The sequence below is a fragment of the Aphis gossypii genome, unplaced genomic scaffold (assembly GCF_020184175.1).
Source record: "Aphis gossypii isolate Hap1 unplaced genomic scaffold, ASM2018417v2 Contig00334_ERROPOS140289, whole genome shotgun sequence".
Lineage (NCBI taxonomy): Eukaryota > Metazoa > Arthropoda > Insecta > Hemiptera > Aphididae > Aphis > Aphis gossypii.
The window spans coordinates 21,260-43,898 of NW_026083071.1; the positions used below are offsets into that span (position 1 = coordinate 21,260).

The following is a 22,639-nucleotide window of genomic DNA, read 5'->3' on the forward strand; positions in this document are numbered from 1 at the left end:
CATAATTATTATAAACATTTATGTTTGTAAAAATAAATGTTTATTTTGGTTATCGAATACTATTTATAGATATTTATATTTATATTATATTTATAGATTCGTTAAAATAAAACAGAGAGCGGGTGTTTTTAGATTCTGAACTAAGTGATGAATGTATTGATTTTACAATGATGTTTTTTTTTTTGTGTGTGTATGTAAAGCATAACTTGTCGAAATAATGTTTTAATTTCAAACATCAGAGGTGGTTTCCTATAGCAAAGTGAATATCCTTGGTGCATTATAGAGGTCAAAAGTAAAAATTTTCCAGTAGTTTTCAAAAAAAAATCGGGAAAACGGAAATTTTTACGCTAAACCAGTTTTCGACAATTGATTTTTTATATAGATATAACTCAAAAACTAATCACTGTAAATACTTGATATTTTCATCAAATATTTATACTAGTGTTATCTATACACGGTTAAATTTTTAAAATATTTTGAATTTTTTTGAGCTATTTATAGATAACTGAAATTTTCGATTTTTCTGAGAATTTTTTTTTTGAAGTGTCAATAAAAAAACTTTGGATGACCAAAAAAACTTAAAAATTTAAGACAAGATTCCTTATGAGTTGTTCTTATTGTATAGTAAAAAAAATCAAAAATCGTTAGTCTCAATTTTTTTTTATAAGTGTTTATAGTTCTAATTTTTGAAGTAGATATGTCGAAACTGCAAGTAATTTTGTAGTTGAAAAATCATAAAAAATGTTGTGTTTATATTTAAGATTAAAAAATTCAACACTAAGTTTTCTGTATGTTTTCCTTCAAGTAGCTATAGAGAAAACTCGAAGAATCAGTATAGGAAAATTTTAAGTGCATTTGAGTTTCAAATTTTTGCGAAATTGCGTAACAATAACGATTTTCAATATTTGTTATTACCTATTCATAATGTATAAGTCGTAAATACATTAAAATTTCACCAGTTCTTTAAATTGGCATTTTCTTTACACAATTTAATTTTCTAAATATTTCGCTCATTTTTAGGATTTTAATAGGCAATTTAAATATTAGATTTTGTTTATAAATATCGATAAACATTTTTTGGCTAAGTCAAAATATTTGAACATTTAATACAAATTTCCTCATAAGTTAGCCTTATACTGATTCAAAAATTATAAGAATACATCATATTATGTACAATTTTATTTTATTAGAATTTGAAGTTCAAATATTGACAACAATTCGTCAAAATCATAAATATTTGCAAATTATTTTGTAGGTATAATTCATAAACAATTTTGTATAAGCACTATTACCTATATTTATTTATTTCATACGGAGTTAACTCCATTTACAAAAAAACATATCAGTATACTAAATTAAAATTAAAATAGCATTACAATTTTTAATATATAAAATAATAATTAATAGTAAACATTTTTTAAAAAATATATAAAAATAATTCGACATATAATAATTAATAACAAAAAAATTCACAATCACAACCATATCGATAGAACATAATATATAATTTAGAGACATTAAGTAGCTAAAAGTTGAAAATTTAATATAAGATTTTCCATAAGTTTGGCGTACATTGTTTACAATAATTAGGTATAATAGAACTCAAATTTTGGTGTATTCAGATTTCTTGAAATCTTAAAATTCTCACTTGAAGTTATATCCTAGGCTGGCAAATCATCTCCGTTCAGGATCGCTTTTCGTGTACAATTATGATACCTATCATTCAGTGGTGTATTTAGGGGGCGGGTGATATGGGTGTTAGAACACCCCCCATGGCCCCATCGGCCGTATGTACTATGTTGTATTAGTTGTCTTAGTATTAGTATTATTTATTTTATGTGCTTTATAATAAAAAAGTTTTCTACAACTTACACATACTTATATAATAATTTATATCAATATACCTATGATTTGTGTTGATGTATTATGGGTGTTAGGGTTCCTCCCCCACTTTCCGTGACACTATTAAGTATTAAAACACCCCCGTAAAATGAATCCTATAGATTCGCCACTGCTATTATTAGATTAAAATTTAACACTCCTATCGGGAATAATTATATTGATCCACGCAGCATCTATGTACAGCAGAAAGGTACCCACTTGACCAGGCTTTTTTTAAATTTATATTAATTTAAGGCCCGGAATTATATGCACTAAAAACGGAAAGGACAAAATATAGTAAAATGTAATAGTCCCCCAAAAATATTTGGCTATTTGCAGCGTGCCAGATCTAGAGCATTTAACGCCCGGGGCTAAGAAAAATGTAGCGCCCTTATATAGTTATATAGGGTGATTCTTTTATCCTTAAACACTCATTATTTTGTGAAGTATTAACTTTTTATCATTTTTTTTTTCAGTATATTTTGTTTCATGCTTTTCTCAAACTGTATGAAATTTTTATTTTTTTCACCCATTTATTTAATAGTGAAACCACTATCAACTTTTTATTTTCAAATAGCAACCCATATTTAAAGTGTACTAAATTAATAAGGTTATTTTTTTTAAATTTTATAGTTCGAATTATCATTTTTGTTAATTTTTAGCGAGATACCTATAGCTTTTTAAAATTGGGCGGTCTTCGTATTAGTATATTAATATGAAATTCAGTATTTGACACATAGAGCGCGTCCGAGTATTTTCAGGGGGCTATGTCGTCTACAATTATCATTGTTTGTCCCGTATTGTCATTTATAGTATTTGATAAACCGCATCAAATTAGGATTTTTTATCAGGTAAGCGAAGAAATCGTTGGTCATCCGTCATCACGCGGTAGAATAGTGAATCTGAAATATGAAATAATAATAATAATAATAATAACATATAATATCTGAATGAGTCTGCACGAGATTTATATAGACGTACCAGTATCGGTATAAAGCAGCTCGATCTTATCTCCGTAATGTCGTTTCATAACGTCATAATGAAATCCGTACATTAAAACTTTACTCAGTTCCAGTACAGCAAATCCTATGTATATCGGCTTACAAAAATCGACTTCTTTATTATGCTGCGTGACGACCGAAAGATTTTCATTGTAAGTCGTGCAGTATTTGAACGTCGGGCGGTTTATCAGTTTCCGCATTCGGACTGGACACGATACAAGCTCCAAATCAAATCGTAAACGCATATTCTCGAAAGTTTTCCCTGCATACATATACATAGTTATCATGAAGTAAAGTTGGAGCAGGTTAAAGTTCAATAAAACATGTACAATTTATAACAATAACATACCGTACACTGAATTATTTAAATCCTTAAAAAACTTTTCTTCAAATTTAATTTTCGCCTGCTTCCGCAAGTCCGTGTTGAGATTAATGTACGGAGCCAGCCATGGGGATTGTCGGAACTCTAACACCCTGTGCGTCTGGAATTAACGGGAGGGAAATTATAAGAATCGTATTCGTATTTGTCAAATAATAATAATAATCACCTTTTCGACTACGACGCCATGGGTCATGGCCTGTTTTAAATTCATATAATGCACCACGTAGTGTTCTTTCCGCAGAAATGTGACCATCAACTTTCGGACAGTCGACCCGTGCGGAATGCTGGCGTGAGGCAAAAACGGCATATCGTTGTGGGCGTCGTGTAGATCCTCCGGGTATATTATATCCACTTCGTAAAATCTACCCACATCGTCCGTCGCGCGCATCCACTCTAACTGGGCCAGAGCGACCTCGGGATTCCCCGTGTACCGTACGAAATCTCCAATCGGCATAAACTGACACATCGCGTACCCGTACAAATTGTTTGCTAAAAAAATACGGAAAAACATGAATTAATATACGTGTACATATAATTTATATTTTATAATCACCATCTAAGTATATGAGCGACGTTTTAGGTTCGTCGGCATTGTATCCAGGCGTCTCGAGATTGTTGGCGCGCGCGTGGCGCTTGCTCGCCTGCACCAGACCACCGCGTGTACCAGACTCCAAAAACAAAACTTTCTCGAAATCAGTTAAAAGTTCAAGTTGAACTTTCGTGAACTTTAACATGAAGTCAAAACTGAATCCGGGTAACGTGAAGTAATGTGCGGGGTCGAGGTGATATGTGGCCATACATATATCCCTGAAATTCTCAAACACGTCGGCGCTTAACAACACGTCGACTTTAAAGTATAAATCGCTATAAGCGCCGAGTGAGGTGCAGCCGAAATGATTCCAGACCCTGGTCGCGTGACTATAATCCTCGTCACTCACGTGCGTCTCCGTCAACGCGCTGTAGAATTGGAACTTATCCGGTAGCGACGTAGCGTCCAATTTATCCCACGAATCTGTATATTCATACGGATATACGCCTTTCCGCGTAACCAACTCCATCTCCGACGGGGCGAACACTTTCGCGACTTCACGAAACTTATCAAAGTTCGCGGAGGTGAGGTTCTCCGCTAAGTGCGCCAAGCTCGACGCCATGAATCGACACGTGTCTACAAACCTAACGGAGAACGAGTTGTTAATATACTTCGAGAACGAAATATATTTCTCCTCGGTGTTCGCTATTACCGATATTCGATTATTGTCGCCGTCGCACGCCAAATTCGTTACGATAAAATGGGCGTCGTAGTTGGACAGATTATGCAGATAGCACGGTACAAAATTCGGTGTTTTCAACTAAGGTTGCACGTATTGCATAATGTTTTTAGAAAACGTCCCGACAAGTGGTCGTGGTGTGCAGTTTTACAATTGCGTTCGCTAAACGTACAACTGCACAAGTCGCACATTGTCTTGACGTCATGCACGTGACAATCCTCAACACTCATAATAATCGGTACATTTACTTCCTTATATAATCTTGCTATCTTTTTGGTCACACCGAGTACGTCGCTGACAAAGCGTTTGGTAACATCGTCCTGAGTAGCTGAACCGCGGAAAATGACCGGAGCTCGCGGTATGTCGAACTGGTCGAGCAACTCTGTCGGCACCCCCTCCGCCGCGACAACATGGTACCCGTAGCTCATTGGATGGTGTTCGTGTATCGCAGTGGTATTTTCACCTTGTTTTCGCCCCGTTTTCAGTAGTAGGGCTTCAAAGTCAGCGTATACCACGAACGGCAGGCGACCCGTCTTACACCACGCCTTGAATTTGAGCGTGTCTCCTTCTTTCGGCATAAGAGGAACAACCGGTTTGTGTGAGCCGCACAGTAAACGGTGGTTGGCCAGTGCCCTCTCTCCGTGTAATTTATATTTTAATGGGCGGTCCTCAAAACTGGCAAAGCACCGTTTGCAGTAAAATAATCGATGTTGGTGATTATTTTTTTGCGAACTGGCTAGGCGTGAAAAATTAGAAATGATCGCGTAATGATTCTTATTATCCTTCCCGGTAATCAGTAGCAGGTCAAAATGATTCTCCTTTTCTTCATCCACGATTCGCAGAGGGTACGCGACAGATTGTGTGGACGACTTTTTATTATTTTTATTTTTATTTTTTACGCATTTTCTTACGCCGTATACATTAACGGTCGTGCCGGGATTCGACTTTTCAAATACCTTTATCTCGGACACCGGAGTGGGGGTTGATAGTGCAGAAAAGTCGTATCGGTGTTCTTCCCTCGAATAATTCGTACCTACTCTTGTGCGATCGTTAAATACATGTTTGGCGAGGATCGCCCACTTGAAACATTGCCGGTCAATATTTTGTGGGTTGACAACGGCCTTCCTATTCAAAATACTTTCCGGTAACGGTAAGTACGACGATCCCCCCATGGGTGTGTACTCGTACACACCCAAGAGCAGTCCGTCGATACACGATAAGGAAAATCCACTATACTTTCCGGCGTAACAATCCTCTTCGGCCTGGAGCGCTGCGAAATCGCGATCGACCAAACGTTCGACATTACTGTCCCCGTATAATTCACGGGCCGAAGTTTTAAATGCACGATTTTGAGCAGAATTGTCCAAGTTCGGTATTACGTATGTGGCCTCTAATTTAAGATTGTATTTAATAGGGTTAATACGCACGCACTCGCGTAATTTTGTGATTAATTCGGACTCTATCGAATTGAGGAACGCACGATAACTGGCTACGTTATCAACGTTCTTCCTAAAATACCATACGATCGCCCGTTTATGCGATGACTCGATGTCGATAAAGCCCGGCGTATTAACCTTTTGCATACTCGCCTTTTTACGTTTGATGTTTTTACTAGTTTTTCCGTATGAGACTCGCCTTCCTCGACGGACGGTGGTGAAAGTGAAAGTGGAAGTGCGGTGGTCGCGGGGGATCTTGCGACTATTCCGCCGATGATAGCCTGTGCGGGTGGTGGGGAAACGATAACCGGTGTGTGGGGGGAAGATGATGATGAGGCTTGAGGCGGGGGAATAGATGTGTCCGCACAGCGGCGGCTAGTCGAGATGTCCGTCGGAGTCGAAATATCTGGTTGAGCGTACGGGGTAGTGGCGGGGGGTGCCCAGTTTATGACTGATGCGCGACCTAACATACATTATTAATATTAAAATAGCTACATTTTATTTATTTTATGAGAAAAAATTATTTACCCATTGAACCACCTACTCGTACAGCGCTGTGAAATTCGGGAGTGTTTTTTAACGATCTCTATTTAAAAATAATTTAATTAATAACCCTGATTTAAGCGAATCATCTATGTGTATATTACGGAACACTATCGATTAATATTCAATGTACTTACTATGACAATTTTGTACGTGGATGCTGAGTTTGTCTCGCCAGGTGAATATCTTGAGGCATATTCCACATGAAATCACCGATCCATCGTGAGTTTTGACATGTCTGTTCAAACCACGCTTATGAGCGTACACTTTTCCACAGGTCGTACAGTTAAACATTTTCGAGAATGTAATACAAACAACGTTTTAAAATAATAATAATAATAAATTGTAGACGAGACAATGAATATACGCAAGAACGTCGAACGTGTTTAAACTCTGTAGGCAGTGGCGCCCAACAGGGCGTTGAAGTGGTTCAAATGAACCAGGTAAATTTAGGATGGGTACCTTATAGGTGAGTCGGTACTTGGTGCTGGTTGTTAAACATTTGATAATTTATTAGAGTAACCTCAGAGCCCAGAGGCTCAGACTTGAGACATCAGAGTGACAGAGTTGAGAGTATCAAACATAGGCTTGGTATATTATCTACATACTCGTAAATTCAACTGTGAATTGTGATTCTACTAATCAACTATAATAATATAATAATAACTGATCACTGATCAGTGAAATCTGTTTTACGTAATTATTGTAATACAGTGCCATAGCTGCAGCACTGTTTATTTCCAAATTTATTGCAGATGTTTATTACATAAAACGGTAAACTAAAAACAGTAAAAACCAATAAGTTAGTTATTTATAGATTCAGCTATGATAGCAAGCTGAGCCATAGAGTAATATATTACTATATATTAGCCATATATTACTCTATGAGCTGAGCAGCGAGCTATCAATATATTATTATTATCGATATTAGTTTTGTATTAGTAGTCGTCATTTCTCATTATTCTGTTATGTAAGCATTTGACATATATTTTATATGTTTGTTGTATTTTTGGTGTTGAGTGACAAAATATTATTGTGTATTTGTGTATATAAAGCCATAAAGGTTAATTTGTCGACATTTGTTAATTTTTAAAATGGATGATACCTGTTTGTGTGGTAAAAAACGATTGAGTTTAAACTCAACTAATTGGTCTAGACATGTTATATCTTGTAAAAAAAAAAAGATTTGCTTTGGAAATTCAAGTATAAAATCTTTTTTCAAAGTTCCTGTTGCTTTTACTCGGTCAACATCATCAAATGGTATGTATTAGTGTATTACTTTATTACCTACGTATAATATTGTTTTATTCATTTTTATCCATTGTCACCTACTAATGTACCACAGAATAGAATGTACTATAATAGTAAATATGTACCTAGTTATTAATGTGTAGCTCGACTTCTAGAGTCGAGATTCAATAGATTTGTATATTTCTTTAGAAACTAAATATGATGGTAAATTAGATTTGGACACATTTGTTTTTGGGTCATGACTCACAAATGAAATTTAATTAATATTAATAGTAGACAATTTTACAAATTCCAATTTTTTTTATACATTATACATAGGTACAAGGTACATATATATAGTATGTTTTAGGTTATTAGTTATTGTGTACATTTTTATTCTATATTTTGTAATTTTATCATAATATTGTAATTTTTCTATAAATTCTATAAATTTGTTATTAATTTATATTTAACATACCTACCTAAAATAAATTAATATTATTGATGATATTATTTAAATTTACCTAATATAATATATAGGTATTGTATGATTTATTATTAATTATTAATCAATGTTGATTTATTAGGCTAGGCACTCTGATACTCACCATTTAGTTTTAAATAACAATATAATTTTTAATTTTTTGGTTAATTAGCCCATTTTATATATTTTATTATAATTATTAGTTGAGATGAATGAATTTGAAAAACCTGATAACCTTAACACAACTATTGAAAATTCAGGTAAATATAAATAAATTTATAGTTTATTAATCAATTTTTATTTGTTTTTATACCATTTTATATATTTTATTATAATTATTAGTTGAGATGAATGAATTTGAAAAACCTGATAACCCTAACACAGCTATTGAAAATTCAGGTACCTAAATATAAATAAATTTATAGTTTATTAATTAATTTTTATTTGTTTTATACCATTTTATATATTTTATTATAATTATTAGTTGAGATGAATGAATTTGAAAAACCTGATAACCCTAACACAACTATTGAAAATTCAGGTAAATATAAATAATTTTTAAAGTGTACAGTATTTATATTTAACGTACAATGTTTTTATAATAATATAATATGCATGTTTAGTACTTACTAATTTAACATTTAACTTTTATTTTTTCATTAATAATGTTTGTTTTGTTTCCTTTAATTTATAGATAAACCTGCAGACCTAGCATTTGACCTTATTAATTCGTTTGATCCTAAATATTTGTTGAACTCTAATTTGACACCAGAAGATAAAATAGCAATTATCAATAAAGGAGCTTTTCAACCAGAGAAGAATGAACTTTCAGAAGGAAATTATCCTCAAGAGCACGGGCATCGTTTTAAAACAGAATACTACTATAGAATTCTACCTAGTGGTGAACGAATCAAACGAGAATGGTTAACATTTAATCTAAGAAATAACCGTACGTATTGCTTATACTGCCTTTTTTTCGGAAAAAATAAACAAAATGCATGGACAATAGAAGGCTTTCATGCCTGGCAAAGATTGTATGATATTGGTATACATGAAAAAACGGCAGCGCATATAAATGCTTCAATCATAGTTAAAATGAAATTCATTGTTTACCAGTCCTTCCTCAGATATACGAATGTAAAGACTACAAATAGCAGAAAACAGAGAAATTGTAAACTCTCTCATAGAAGTTACTTTATTTCTTGGTCAACATTCTCTGCCATTCCGCGGTCATCGAGAAGGTTGGGATGAAAAGAACAAAGGTAATTTTAAAGATCTTACAGTACTGTTGAGTAAGTTTTCCCCAGCTCTAGCTGTGTATATAAGTAAATTGCAAACAAAAGAAAAAGTGAAGTTAATTTTTTATCGTGGAGGAGACAGAATCAACTAATAAGTTCTATAGCAAATGTATAAAAACATCTATAAATAGTGAAATAAAAACATCAAATATTTCAGTATTTCAATTGATACTACTTTTGACTTTTCTAGCGTGAACAATTAGCTTTTATTATACGTTGTTTCATTTGAAGAACCATCTCCTCTTATAAAAGAAAGGCTGTTATCTTTAAAAGAATCTCCACAAGCTAAAGGAAGTCAATTATTTTCTTTATTTCAAGATATTTGCCTTGAAAATAATTTAAAATGGAAAACAATGCTTGTGGTCAAAGTTATGATGGTGCAAACATATGCGAGGGCAGTATCAAGGATTGCAATCATTTATAAAAGAAGTAAATCCAGCTGCTATGTACACATGGTGTTATGCTCATCGGCTAAACCTAATAGTTGTTCAAGTAACTAGCAGTTCACCTGATTCTGTTAATTTATTTGGTAATATAGAAGAGTTGTATAATTTTATTTCTTCAAGCAAAAAAAGAGTGGCATATTATGAGAATATGCAAAAGGAAAAACATCCAACTGTTAGGGTAAAAAGGTTAAAAAGAGTTAACACTACGCGTTGGATGTCCTATTCAATGGCTCTTCAAACAGTTTTATCAACGTTTGATGTTATAATAGACATTAGACACATTAGAAAATATTAAAATAACTGACTTATCAGATTTTAAGGTATGTTCCAAAGCTAATGGTCTAATTGATTTTTTACTGACAGAAAGATTTGTTGTAACAGCAGTTTGTTACAGTAAATTATTTGAAATATTAGACCCACCGACTAAAATGCTACAATCGTCTGATATAGATCTATTAGGGGCAGCAAATTGCATTCAAATGACTCTAGATAAAATAAAAAATATGAGATCAGATAATGTGTTTACCAAACTGTATGACGAAGCAGTTGATTTTGTAAGAAAATCAGAGTTTGAATTTACTCCTTTGCCTATTAAACGAAGTAGACGGAAAAAAATTATGTCGGACGAAATTAATCCTGATCATGTTATCACTGATCCTAAATTTGAATATAAGGTTAATACATATTTTTCAACAGTTGATGCCGCTATTATTGCAATTAAAGAAAGATTTCATTCAACAGGACAAAATTTACTTAGAGATATTTCGCTTTTTTCAACTTCTCGTCTCCGACAAACAAAAAAAGATAATTCTTCGTTACCTAAAGACGCCTTTGATACATTTTGTGAAATTTACTGTAATTTTATCAATAGCTCTGATTTGAAAAGGGAATACATCCAATACTCAAACTCGTTTTTTGAATTTGAAGAATCTGTAGGTTTTCACAAAATTAACATACATGAAGAAAAATATGAAAGTGAAAATAGTGAAGGCAATGAAGATGAAGACAATTCTGGAGAAGAAGAAGGAGAAACAATAGTTGGTAATAAACAATATTTACAAAATGTGGGAACATTACTTCATTTATTCCAAGTTTGTCATAAATCAGGCTTGAAAAACGTTTTTCCGTGTTTGTATGATGCGTTACATATTGCGAGTACATTACCAGTATCCAGTACAACACCGGAAAGAACATTTTCAAAACTAAAAATTATTAAAAATAGGTTGAGAACTACAATATCCCAAGAGCGCTTGGAAGATTTGATGCTCATATCTTGCGAATCTGATATAAATATCAATAATGAACATGTCATAAAATATTTTTCTGAATTTAGCACTGTTTTAAAAAAATATTTAATGTAAAATCAATATTCATCCATAAATTATTTTGTAACTTGTATATAGTACAATAATATATTGATGTGTTATTAAAGCTATAAATAAATTATATAATTTTTGTTTTACAATTTTTACCCCCGAAGTTAGATTATTATTTTGAAGTTTATCAATGCATTTTATTGAATAATTGATTAAAATGTGTGTTTAGATTAAAACACTTGAAAGATAGATTTTAAAGGTATTTTCGTGATTGAAGAAGTCATTTGCGAGCGAAGCAAGCTGTTTTGGTAGAGTTAAAAATGTTAAATTTGATTGATGAATAGGTAGGTGGGTGGTTATTGATTTAACCATTTGAACCACATACTTCATAGGTGTTGTGCGCCACTGTCTGTAGGCCGTCTGATCTGTATACGTCGGGACCGTTGGCATTTCGATTCAATAACTATTCGGGCGCTAAGAAAAACCAGCGCTATGTTTCGGGGTATATTATACGAGGAGTATGTGTTATATATATGTATATAAATTACACACGAAATATGCAAGATGTGTTAACAATGACACTGGTGGCGATATCATACCACACATCTGTATGGTCAACAACGACGCGACAGCAGCGGGGGTGGCGTCGGCGGCGGTTATCTGATAACGAGGAATAACTGCTCGACATTGAATTTGCTATTCAAATATTTTAATTCATATTATTTTTATTACTATTATTATTATTGACGCGTATACACCACGCGCGAACTATTACCATGTATACAGCCGTCAGTCGTCAGTTACTGTGAGACCTTTACACTGGCCGCAAGTGTCTTATTCGCGATCAGACAACTAAAACGAATTGCATGCGATTTTAAAACAAATATTTTTATACGTTGTATTAAAATGAATTTATTAAAATGTTCGACTGATTGCCGATCACTAGTGCGTTTGGTACACGAGAAATCGGATCCGGAATATCCCCAGTATACAAGCTTTTTATCGAGGCTGAAAACATTCGATTCACACCCGCCTCGATCGTATCAAGATAAATATTCACTGGCTGAATGCGAATTCATTTATTCCGGAACTAAGGATTTGGTACAATGTTACTACTGCGGCCTATTGCTGGTGAATTGGGGGGAAAATGATGAAGTTTGGCAGCAGCACGCCGTGCATAACCCTAAATGCGTATATGTGTTATTATATAAAGGCGCTCAATTTATTACGAATGTTAAAAATGAATTTAATGATATTCGTAATAATCGTGGTAATAGTAATGACCTAGTCCATATATGTAAAACGGAATCGTATGATGTCGTCGGATAATATGCAGTTTATTCATGTCGGATATAACACGATAACCTGTATAATATATTTTTATTGAATAAACATCTAATTATACTAAACAATTCAATCGCTTTAGTATTTGACTCCGTATCCTGCTAAAAGTATGCATGTATATATATGTTTTACACATTTATGTATATGTTTTTATACGTATATGTATATGTTTTATACGTGAATGTATATGTCTTACACATTTATGTATATGTTTTATACGCGAATGTATATGTTTTACACATTTATGTATATGTTTTTATACGTATATGTATATGTTTTATACGTGAATGTATATGTCTTACACATTTATGTATATGTTTTATACGCGAATGTATGTGTTTTACACATTTATGTATATGTTTTATTCATGTATGTATATGTTTTACATTTTTATGTGTATGTTTTTATACGTATATGTATATGTTTTATACGTGTGTGTACTCACGGCGCTCGTGGTAAAAGTGGCGGGGTTTTAGCGTGATAACATGGAGATATCGCACGGATGCGAGGCGAAAAAACCGCGTCAGTCCCATGTACGGATAGATGGCGCCACCGTCGAAGATAAGAATGATAGCGTGATAACACATATCGTATTTAGCAGCAGCTGATACGGCTGATACTTGTATTGATTAATATTTATTAAATAAGTATAATAATTGTAGGTACAGAGTTTGGAGTTTGGACTTTTAATATAAAATAAAATATATAATAAAATTCCCCATTTAGTAATGATTGAATACAATAAGACTTACAGTATATCTATGTTCAGTTTGAATTGAATCTTATAGTAGGTACATACTATAGAAATAAGTCATTATTTAATAATTAAAATAAGGCATCCCATTTGGAAATTGTTAATTTTAAAAAGAATGGTTATAAGATATAAAAAAATTTGCTTAAATAATTAAAAAATGTATTTGTTTTTATGCATTTTAAAGAAAAAATGAAAAAATCTATTATGGTATCTAGATAAAAATATTTTCATCTTTATCTTTATCTAGATAAAAGTAAAAATCATAATCTGAATCTGAATCTAGATAATTGTTTACGAAATTATCTTTATCTTATCTAGATATTATTTTTGTTATCTGGGCTCAACACTGAATATAAACATAATGTAATCCAGAGCAAAATACTATTTTATAATTACTGTAGTAATCAATAAGTATAGTCGCATAGATCAATAATATTAAAAATAAAAACTTAACAGTATTAGGACATACCTAAAGGTATTTCACGTTGACGAATGTCATATAAATTCAAATAAACAATAAAACGACATTCGAATAAAAATTTAAATTAACACTGTAATTATACAACTTGAAAATAACAAAATTGTTAAACGTTGTGCATAATGCATGTAATAACAAATTATGCCAAATGCCAATAAAACTCAAAAAGTTATGTAACGATTGTTACATATTTATTTATAAACATAATAATATTATACAACCGTAGGTACATATTATATACTTACACATATTATATATTATATAGTATACGTGCATATATGTATATAGGTATATATATGTATGTGTATCGTAGACCAAAACATGTAAAATATATTATGATGAATGTACATTATGCCCCTCCTGTGCTGTCTCATATTTAACTATTGTAAAGCTACGGCTAAATAATAATATATATAAGAGACAGCCAGTTCCCCGCGTTAACACCAGCGAACACGAACTCCAAGCCAGCCCTACGACTTGTAAATGTTTTATTTAGGTAAGAATAAACTTGATGATATATTTATAAGTATTTGGATCAATCCACATTTATTTGTACCCTGAGTACCATTTGCTCCCTAGCTACGGTTAACTTATATTCAAAGGAAACCAACTTCTTCCCTGAATATCACATATTTAACGGGTCATCCCCGACCACGTTACAGTTAAAAGTGATGATATTGATACACACACATACGTCACCGAGTATACCCATAGATTAAACATACATAGATAGCCAACGCCGTGTGATCGTTTGGAAATAAATATTTCATCGGAAATGTACCCAAGAATATTTAGTTTGTACCCGACTCGTTAGAAGCGCTAGTTTATTACCAGCTAAATCGGGTACGACGGCTGGTCGCGTCCGTCGTCCGACACTCCGGCGGCCGGTGCGTACAGCGTAATGCTTAAGAGGATTTTCCAATATTAAAATATTATGTTTAATCCAATACCATAATGAATAACAAACACATTCATTTATATGTGATTATATATGATTATATATGGAATATATTTCAAAAATAGAATTACGTATAATTATTTCATATTACCTACGTCAAAACATTCAGCATTGTATGTGTTGAGCTTAATATTGTCATGCCTTTAAGAATAATATTATGACTCAATCTACAAATTAAAATATAGTGTACTTTTACGACTAGTGGTAATTTGTACTCCAATACGTATTTTTTAATTTATACATCATTATTAATAATATTAATGGCTAGGAGAAATAAATGTGTATTCTTTAACTGCTCTAAAAGTAAAATTGAAGAACCTGGTTTAACTTTATTTCATTTTCCCAAAAATGATCCTATTCGAGCACAAGAATGGGTTAAAAAATCAGGTCAGTAGTGTATTAGTATAATAACTATAATTCAATATTAAAATAACTTTGCTTTATTCAGTTGATTTATTTAAAATAATAAAGTTTATATTTGTTAAATTATTAGTTGAGATATTATGTACACCAAATTTGAATAATGATGTACTTAAATTGCGATAGGTAGGTATCTATATACGCCTTAGTGTACATTATAATTAGGGTTGTGAATTTAATGCACTAAAAAACCTTAAAAAATGTCCAAAAAATGCAATAAAATATGTAGGTAGGTACTTAAAATGCAAAAATGCAGTATAAATTGCCAACAATTATAGTATAAAATACACCAAAAATGGTTTTTAATTTAATTTTTATATTTATATTGATATTATGGGATATTACACATTAGTTTATTAGATTTTACATGCATAAAAATGTGTTTATTCAATAAAAAAAATAAAAATGTTGATTGAATTTGAATTTCATGTGAAAATTTTTTAAAAAATTTTAAAATTGTGTAAAACAAAAAAAAAAATTTCAAAGATGTTATGATTGGCAGAATTTAATTAAAACTACCGGAAAATTAACTAAAAAAGGAAAAAATTACCTAAACAATAAAAAAAAAAATGCAAAATAATAACTCCATAAATCGATTAGTTATTACATAATTCAAATTATGTACTTACTTCCAAAGCTACGTTTCACAATCACAAAAAATGCACCTTCTTACAAACTCGCAGCCCTAATTATAATGAAAGTTCAGTACAAATTGCTTTAGGTGATTCATGTACGAATCAAAAATGTAGTATAATTCTTTTTAAACTGGGTAAAGTTAATGTTATTTCCATATTAACTATATAACTTGAGTTAATTATATTATTAACTTGGCTGCATTTGATGTATGATGTATACAATGCATATTTTAATAAGTTTATAGAACCTAGCTATATCATAGATTTATATTTATTCAATGCATATTATATATATTATATAATTTTATTTTATTTTTATTTTCTAATTAAATTTTTTGTGGTTTTGTTTCCTAAGGAAATATTGATTTAACTATTTTAACTCATGAAGAACTTTCTGCAAAATATGTTTGTGCTCACCATTTTTCTAAATGTGACATTAGATGGGCAGGCAATCGTTTCATATTGATAAAGACAGCTATCCCCAAAAAATATAATATTGACAATTCTTCTTATGAACTGCATCAATCTATATCATCAACACCATCACAAACAGATCCTTTATCAGAAAATATTCTAGACACTGATGACAAAATAGATTTACTTGTTTTAAAACCGACACACGCATATTTTAAAAAATCACCAAAAACACCAACAATTTATTTTTCTCAAAAAAATTCAAATAAAACTTTAGAGGAAGAGATTAATCTTCAAACTCCAATAAATGCCCATAATAAAAAATCAGCAACACCTAATTTAACACCTTCTTCAAGATTATTTATACAGGATATTATAAATATGCCAACTCCAAAAAAGTGCCAAAATTCTCAGCTTACAAGTTTCCCCAGTCATGAAAATTCTGATAATACTGTTGTTGATACACCAACTAAAAGGAAAATGAGAAATGTGATAGAAATTAAAAAAAAAATAATAAAATATAAATCATCAACAGTATGCAAACTACAAACAAAACTGTTTAATGCGAGAAATAAATTAAAAATTGCTAACAAATTAAAAATAAAATAAATTATAAGAGTACTAATTCTAGAATACTTTCTGAAATGCAAATGTTTCGTGCAAATAAATCTAGACGACCATGGTCAGTTGAAGAAAAGCAATTTGCGATTTCCCTTTTTTATAATTCACCTGGAACATATAGATTTTTAAGAAATGTACAAAACATAAATTTACCTGGTTTAAGTACTATTAAAGGATGGATCGGTAGTTCAAAGTTTTCACCTGGTTTTGTAAATAGTTATATGGAACAAATAAAAATTAAAGTTAACGCGATGGACAATGAACAAAAATATTGCGTCATTGCTTTTGATGAGATGTCCATAAAAAAATATTTGGAATATTCTAAATACTTGGATGTAGTTGAAGGTTACGAGGATTTTGGACATAAAGGAAGAAAAGACAAATTAGCCTCTCAAGCGCTATTATTTATTGCCCGAGGTTTAAACTCAAAATGGAAATTACCCCTTGCATATTTTTTATCTGCTTCATCAACTAGAGGTCTTAAATTGAAGAATTTGATATATGATGTAATTGAAAAAGCTTTAGAGTTAGGGTTAATTGTTACTGCTGTAATATGTGTCCAAGGTAGTAATAACTGTGCTGCTCTAAAACAATTAGGATGCAACAAGGAATCTCCTTATTTTAAAGTAAATGGTAAAAGAATATTTTCCATACTTGATATAACTCACATTTTTAAAAACTACAGAAATAATTTTTTTAAAAATAATTTAGTGGTTGATGACTATGAAATATCATTTAGTGACATAAAGACAGCTTATGAAATAGATAAAATGAGTGGAACAAGTAGAGCATTGCTAAAAATAACAGACAGTCATATTAACCCAGGTCCTTTCCAAAAAATGAAGTGCAAACTCGCTCTTCAACTTTTTAGTAACACCGTAACCGCTGTTATCAAAACATGTGTAACTACAGGACAGATTAAGTCAAAGACAGGTGCAAATACAGCTAATTTTTTAAAGCATATGAATGATTTGTTTGATTGCTTAAATAGCAAATGTTTGTATAGCTCCAATCCTAAAATGTGTGCATTATCTGAAGAACGATCTAGCCAATTCCAATTTTTAAATGAAGCAAAAACAATACATGAAAATATAAGATTAGTTAAACCTAATACAAAATATGGGTATCGTCTACCGTGTTTTGATGGTTTAGTGTGGTAAATTAATAGTATAACAATGTTATATTTACAACAAAAAAACTTGCAGTTCAGTTACTTCCTAACATCTAGACTCAACCAAGACTTTTTAGAAAATACTTTTGCAGTCTTTCGACAACGTGGAGGATACAACCCTAATCCTACAGCTCGGATTTTTAGATCTACGTTTAGTATTCAAGCAAAAAACAATTTATTTAAAGCATCAGAATTATCGAACTGTGAATCAGATATGGATTCAAATTTATTAGCTCCTACTTCTGATTCTGATTCACTTTTAAGTAATGTAAATAAAAGTGATTCAGATTCAGATTCCAGTAGTACTTTAGATGATGATGAGTCATTCACTAATACTAATGATAATCTAGGAGAAAATTGTGAGATATCATTAGAAATGTGTTCGAATGCTTATTTTGCTGGTTATCTGGGAAAATCTTGTTTTGATCATTTTAAGTGCTTCAAATGTGTTGATAAATTTTTAAAAAAAGATGAAAACTTAAATTTATTTGACCAACATGTATTTTTAATTTTTTATAAAAATTATGAGTCAAAAGAAATAGATTCAAATTCATGTTTTTTAAAGAAGACTACAGAAACTTTAATAAATTTTGTTAAGAATGCACAAATAATATTGAAAAAACTGGTTGAACAAAACCACACAGAAAAATATTGCACGCTTCATAAATAAGCAAATAAGTAATAAGTATTTATTGTCCTTTAATTTAGATAAAAGCTCTATTGAACATTTTGATTATTTATTAACTAAATTAATCCATGCCAAACTGTTAAAAGATTTTAATTGGAAATCGAAGCATTTGAAACAAATTAAAAATACATCCATCAATACATCAAGAAAATTAAAAATTTTAAAAAACCTTTAAAATCTATAACACTATCTACATATCAGTTTGAAGTATCCATTTATTTTTTATTTATATTAAATATTTTTTTGCTTTAGTTGAATCTGCAGTTTATTTGAATCAAGTTAAATCTTATTAGGTAGGTATAATTAGTATTCATTATGAATATTATATTAGGTATATTATTAATAATATGAAGATATATAATTTGTTGATTATTAATTTATATATTACATTACATTAAATATTGCTTACCTATAAATTATATAATCTAATATTTACATTAATAAAGTTCATTACATATTGTTCCATTTTTCTTTTGTTGATTTTAGTTCATTTCAGATTCTAAGCCTAGTGATGAATGTATTGATTTTATTACATGTGTGAAGTTGGGTGACCAAAGCTAGGTGACTGTTTTTCAGACGAATAGTGATAAGAAACCTTGTATGTGTTGCTGCATTATGTTTAATTCCAGGCGCCAAACATTTATATTACCATTTCTAAGTTACTTCACCGTTATAAAACACAAGATGTCGCACTATGTCATGTAATAATTATCTGTTTTAAAAGTATATTATAAATAAATATTACCACGATAATTATACGCTAGATTTTATATGTTCTTTGATAGACTGAAATCTACTGTACATCATAGACTTATTTGTGTCGAATTCGCATAGAAATTTATTTATTTCATCTGAATAATATTTGCCTTCTTTGTTTGATTCATTCAACAGTTGGTGGTTAACATTACACTTGTCTCTCATTGTATTAATAGCATTTTTAGTTTCTCCTGTACTACATGGAGACAACAATATTAATGAAAATATTTTAAACCAATTTTCAATATCCTCCAAACTCTTTGCATTAAACAGTAAACATATCCATCGATAACATTATTTCTTTTCATCTTTTCTACAGTCTTATTGTGATTTGTCTCAGATTGAAAGTATGTATATACATGGTTTACTATGATTTTTGTGTAATGATTTACACAGATGTTAATGATAGTAACATTAGACCCATCAAAATTTTCAACCAATACTCTGTAACACCAGTTAAGATAATCAAATATGGAATTAAAACCATTCCATCCTATACACAATGCATTCATTTGTGCATAACTGAAATCTGTCACTATGTTTGTGAATACAGGCCAAGGTAGTTTGTGTTTCAAAACAAATGCTTTGAAAGCGTTTAACCATTGTGAAATTGCAACTATATCGTGTGCTGAACTAATCATCTCTACAACGGCACACGTTACACTCGAATTCCTAGGTAAAGGTACATTTACCACTAGAACATAGTAAAGTACTCTTTTGGTGTTCTTGTCAATTTTCCTGACCAATGTACCAGTTGCATCCAAAAACCAGTTACTGATTTTTGATTTTTAATTAGTTTTTTTAGTATGTCCAACTGTTCTTTACTATAGCAGTGTACAGACGGTATACCTACATGCTGTACAAAGTTGCTTTCTTTATCGTTACACATCAATAGAATATCATGAAAATCATCTTTATCATAATCATCAGCAGTCAAGGCCTCTGATCTGATTTTTCTAATGACATCATCTGATTTAATACCTTGCAAATTGCCACAACTCAATTGAGTGGGTGATGCCAAGTCAACAGTTCTAATGCGCTTTCTGAACATAATAGGATATTTTGTTTTGTCCAAACGGGTTTGACTTTTGAAGTTTGTATAGTTCATAAGGGACCATTCTTCAAATGAAAATTTGAAAGATCCTTCAAAAAACACAAAATCATGGTTTTCATACTGTTTAGGAAATTGATTTTTTGTTTTTAGAGGTAGAACAATGCCAGACTTTACAGGTGTTTTCTTATAATAAGCATTCCTGAGGGGGCTTGGTACATGTTTTCCGTTTGTTATTTTACTTGGGGTAACAAACACAGATTCATCATTCATGTTTTCTGGTAAAATTGGAGTACTACTAGGTATTAATGGATCTCTCTTAGTTTGAATGAAATCAATTTCTGCCGATGAATTTGTATATTCAAATGATATATCATTGTCATTATGCCAAAGTTCAGACTCTGTGTGCACAGTATAAGAAGTACAATTTTTAAAAATATCAGAGTTTTCATTAAAACAAAAACTATTTGTATCAATTATATTGTCTGTGTTATCCATTTGTAAACACGATGATGACAGATTGAAATACTTTTTACATTGTTTGTACACTTTATATCTGTTAACTTTATTTATTGTAACTTTAATGTGTCTACATATGTTGGATAGAGTTGTGTAATTATAATTTACAAAATCGTTAGCTGTGTAATTACAATACTCAATACATTTTATTATTTTATTATTATTAAATTCTGATTTATTAGCTATAACATCACAGTTCATAGTTTCAATACACTTTCGAAAAGATGAATTTTTTCTTTTAATAGCATTCACTATAGATTTTTTCAAATTGTGATCATTACCTTTCTTAAAAATGGTCATGCAAATATTACTTACACAACTATCTGAAACCGAGACATTCTCAAAATTTAATTCTGGATATTCGGTGTTAATATAATGAGCTACCTCTTTCAATTTATCTTTTAAACTCATTTTTAACCTTATAAATTATTACTTACAGTGTCTGAAACAGTAATTCTTAGACACTTTTGATTGTCTGAAACAGTAATTCTTAGACACGTTTGATTGTCTGAAACAGTAATTCTTAGACACTTTTGATTGTCTGAAACAGTAATTCTTAGACACTTTTAATTGTCTGAAACAGTAATTCGTCGACACTTAAAGCTGTCAGAGTCTATACTCCTTGGACAGCTACAACAAACTACAACTAAAACTAAAAAATTAAAATTAAACGAAATAAAAAAATTAAAATTAAATGAAATAAAAAAATTAAAATTAAATGAAATAAAAACAATGTTAAAAATAAAACACAATAAAAAATTAACATTATTATATATTTATAACAATTAAATGTTTATAATGAACACTGTATAATAACAAAATTGAAAACACGAGGAATAATTCGAATATTAAATATTTTTAACAATTAAATGTTTAGAATTAACACTTGAAGAATACCGTAGAAACACCGAAGTGAATTCGCAAGGAAAAAACTGCGGAAAACCAAATTGAAAGCGCGAGGAAAAAATCGGAGAAATACAGAATAGAAAACTTGAATAAAAACCTGGATCACTTGCGCCTGAAAATACATACATTTTAATTAATGTAATTAACAATAAATATTACTGCATACAATAATATTTTACACTTTAAGAAATCATCATTAAACTTGTGACAATGCGACACTGACACACATGTACAAATACAACACAATGTTATAAAAATACAAACATATTAAAAACATCATTATTTTAAATTGAAAAAAAGTATGAATCGTTAACAAATTATTATTACTAGGAAAACAAACACTAATTTTAATAAAAATCTTCATATTGTACAAATATTGTAATACATGTGCTGACGATTGTCACTTTTTCAAATATTGAATATTTAAACAAAAAATATTAGACAGGTATGATTTTAATAATTAAAATAAGGATTTAAGCCTAAAAAGGATCCAATAACACTGAGTGATGATAAATTAAATATTGCTATCTTGTGTATAATAGTGAATGTAGACAGTAGACTGCATGCCACCTGAAAACAGATGAGAAAAATAAATATATTGAGAAATTATATTCTAAGAGAACAGATTATATTTACTTG

General features: G+C 30.7%; 2 protein-coding genes across 2 annotated transcripts; both read right to left on the bottom strand.

The window, feature by feature from the left end:
- Positions 1–2,848: 2,848 nt before the first annotated feature.
- On the bottom strand, positions 2,849–3,660 carry LOC126553823 (uncharacterized). The gene is made up of 3 exons (XM_050208934.1): positions 3,431–3,660; positions 3,232–3,364; positions 2,849–3,144 (listed from the first exon to the last, which is right to left on the bottom strand). Exons 1-3 carry the CDS (start codon positions 3,650–3,652, stop codon positions 2,849–2,851), a joined length of 651 nt encoding a protein of 216 aa, XP_050064891.1. The 5' UTR covers positions 3,653–3,660.
- Positions 3,661–4,175: 515 nt separating this feature from the next.
- Positions 4,176–6,500, bottom strand: LOC126553810 (uncharacterized). The gene is made up of 2 exons (XM_050208923.1): positions 6,497–6,500; positions 4,176–6,249 (listed from the first exon to the last, which is right to left on the bottom strand). Exons 1-2 carry the CDS (start codon positions 6,498–6,500, stop codon positions 4,610–4,612), a joined length of 1,644 nt encoding a protein of 547 aa, XP_050064880.1. The 3' UTR covers positions 4,176–4,609.
- Between the last annotated feature and the right edge of the window lie 16,139 nt (positions 6,501–22,639).

Excerpts from the sequence above, each read along its gene's own strand:
- LOC126553823 (XM_050208934.1), bottom strand. The coding sequence starts at position 3,652 with ATGCGCGCGACGGACGATGTGGGTAGATTTTACGAAGTGGATATAATA. Across the intron at positions 3,365-3,430 it reads ATGGCGTCGTAGTCGAAAAG|ACGCACAGGGTGTTAGAGTT; the intron begins GTGATTATTATT and ends CGTTAATTCCAG. Across the intron at positions 3,145-3,231 it reads TTTAAATAATTCAGTGTACG|GGAAAACTTTCGAGAATATG; the intron begins GTATGTTATTGT and ends ATATGTATGCAG.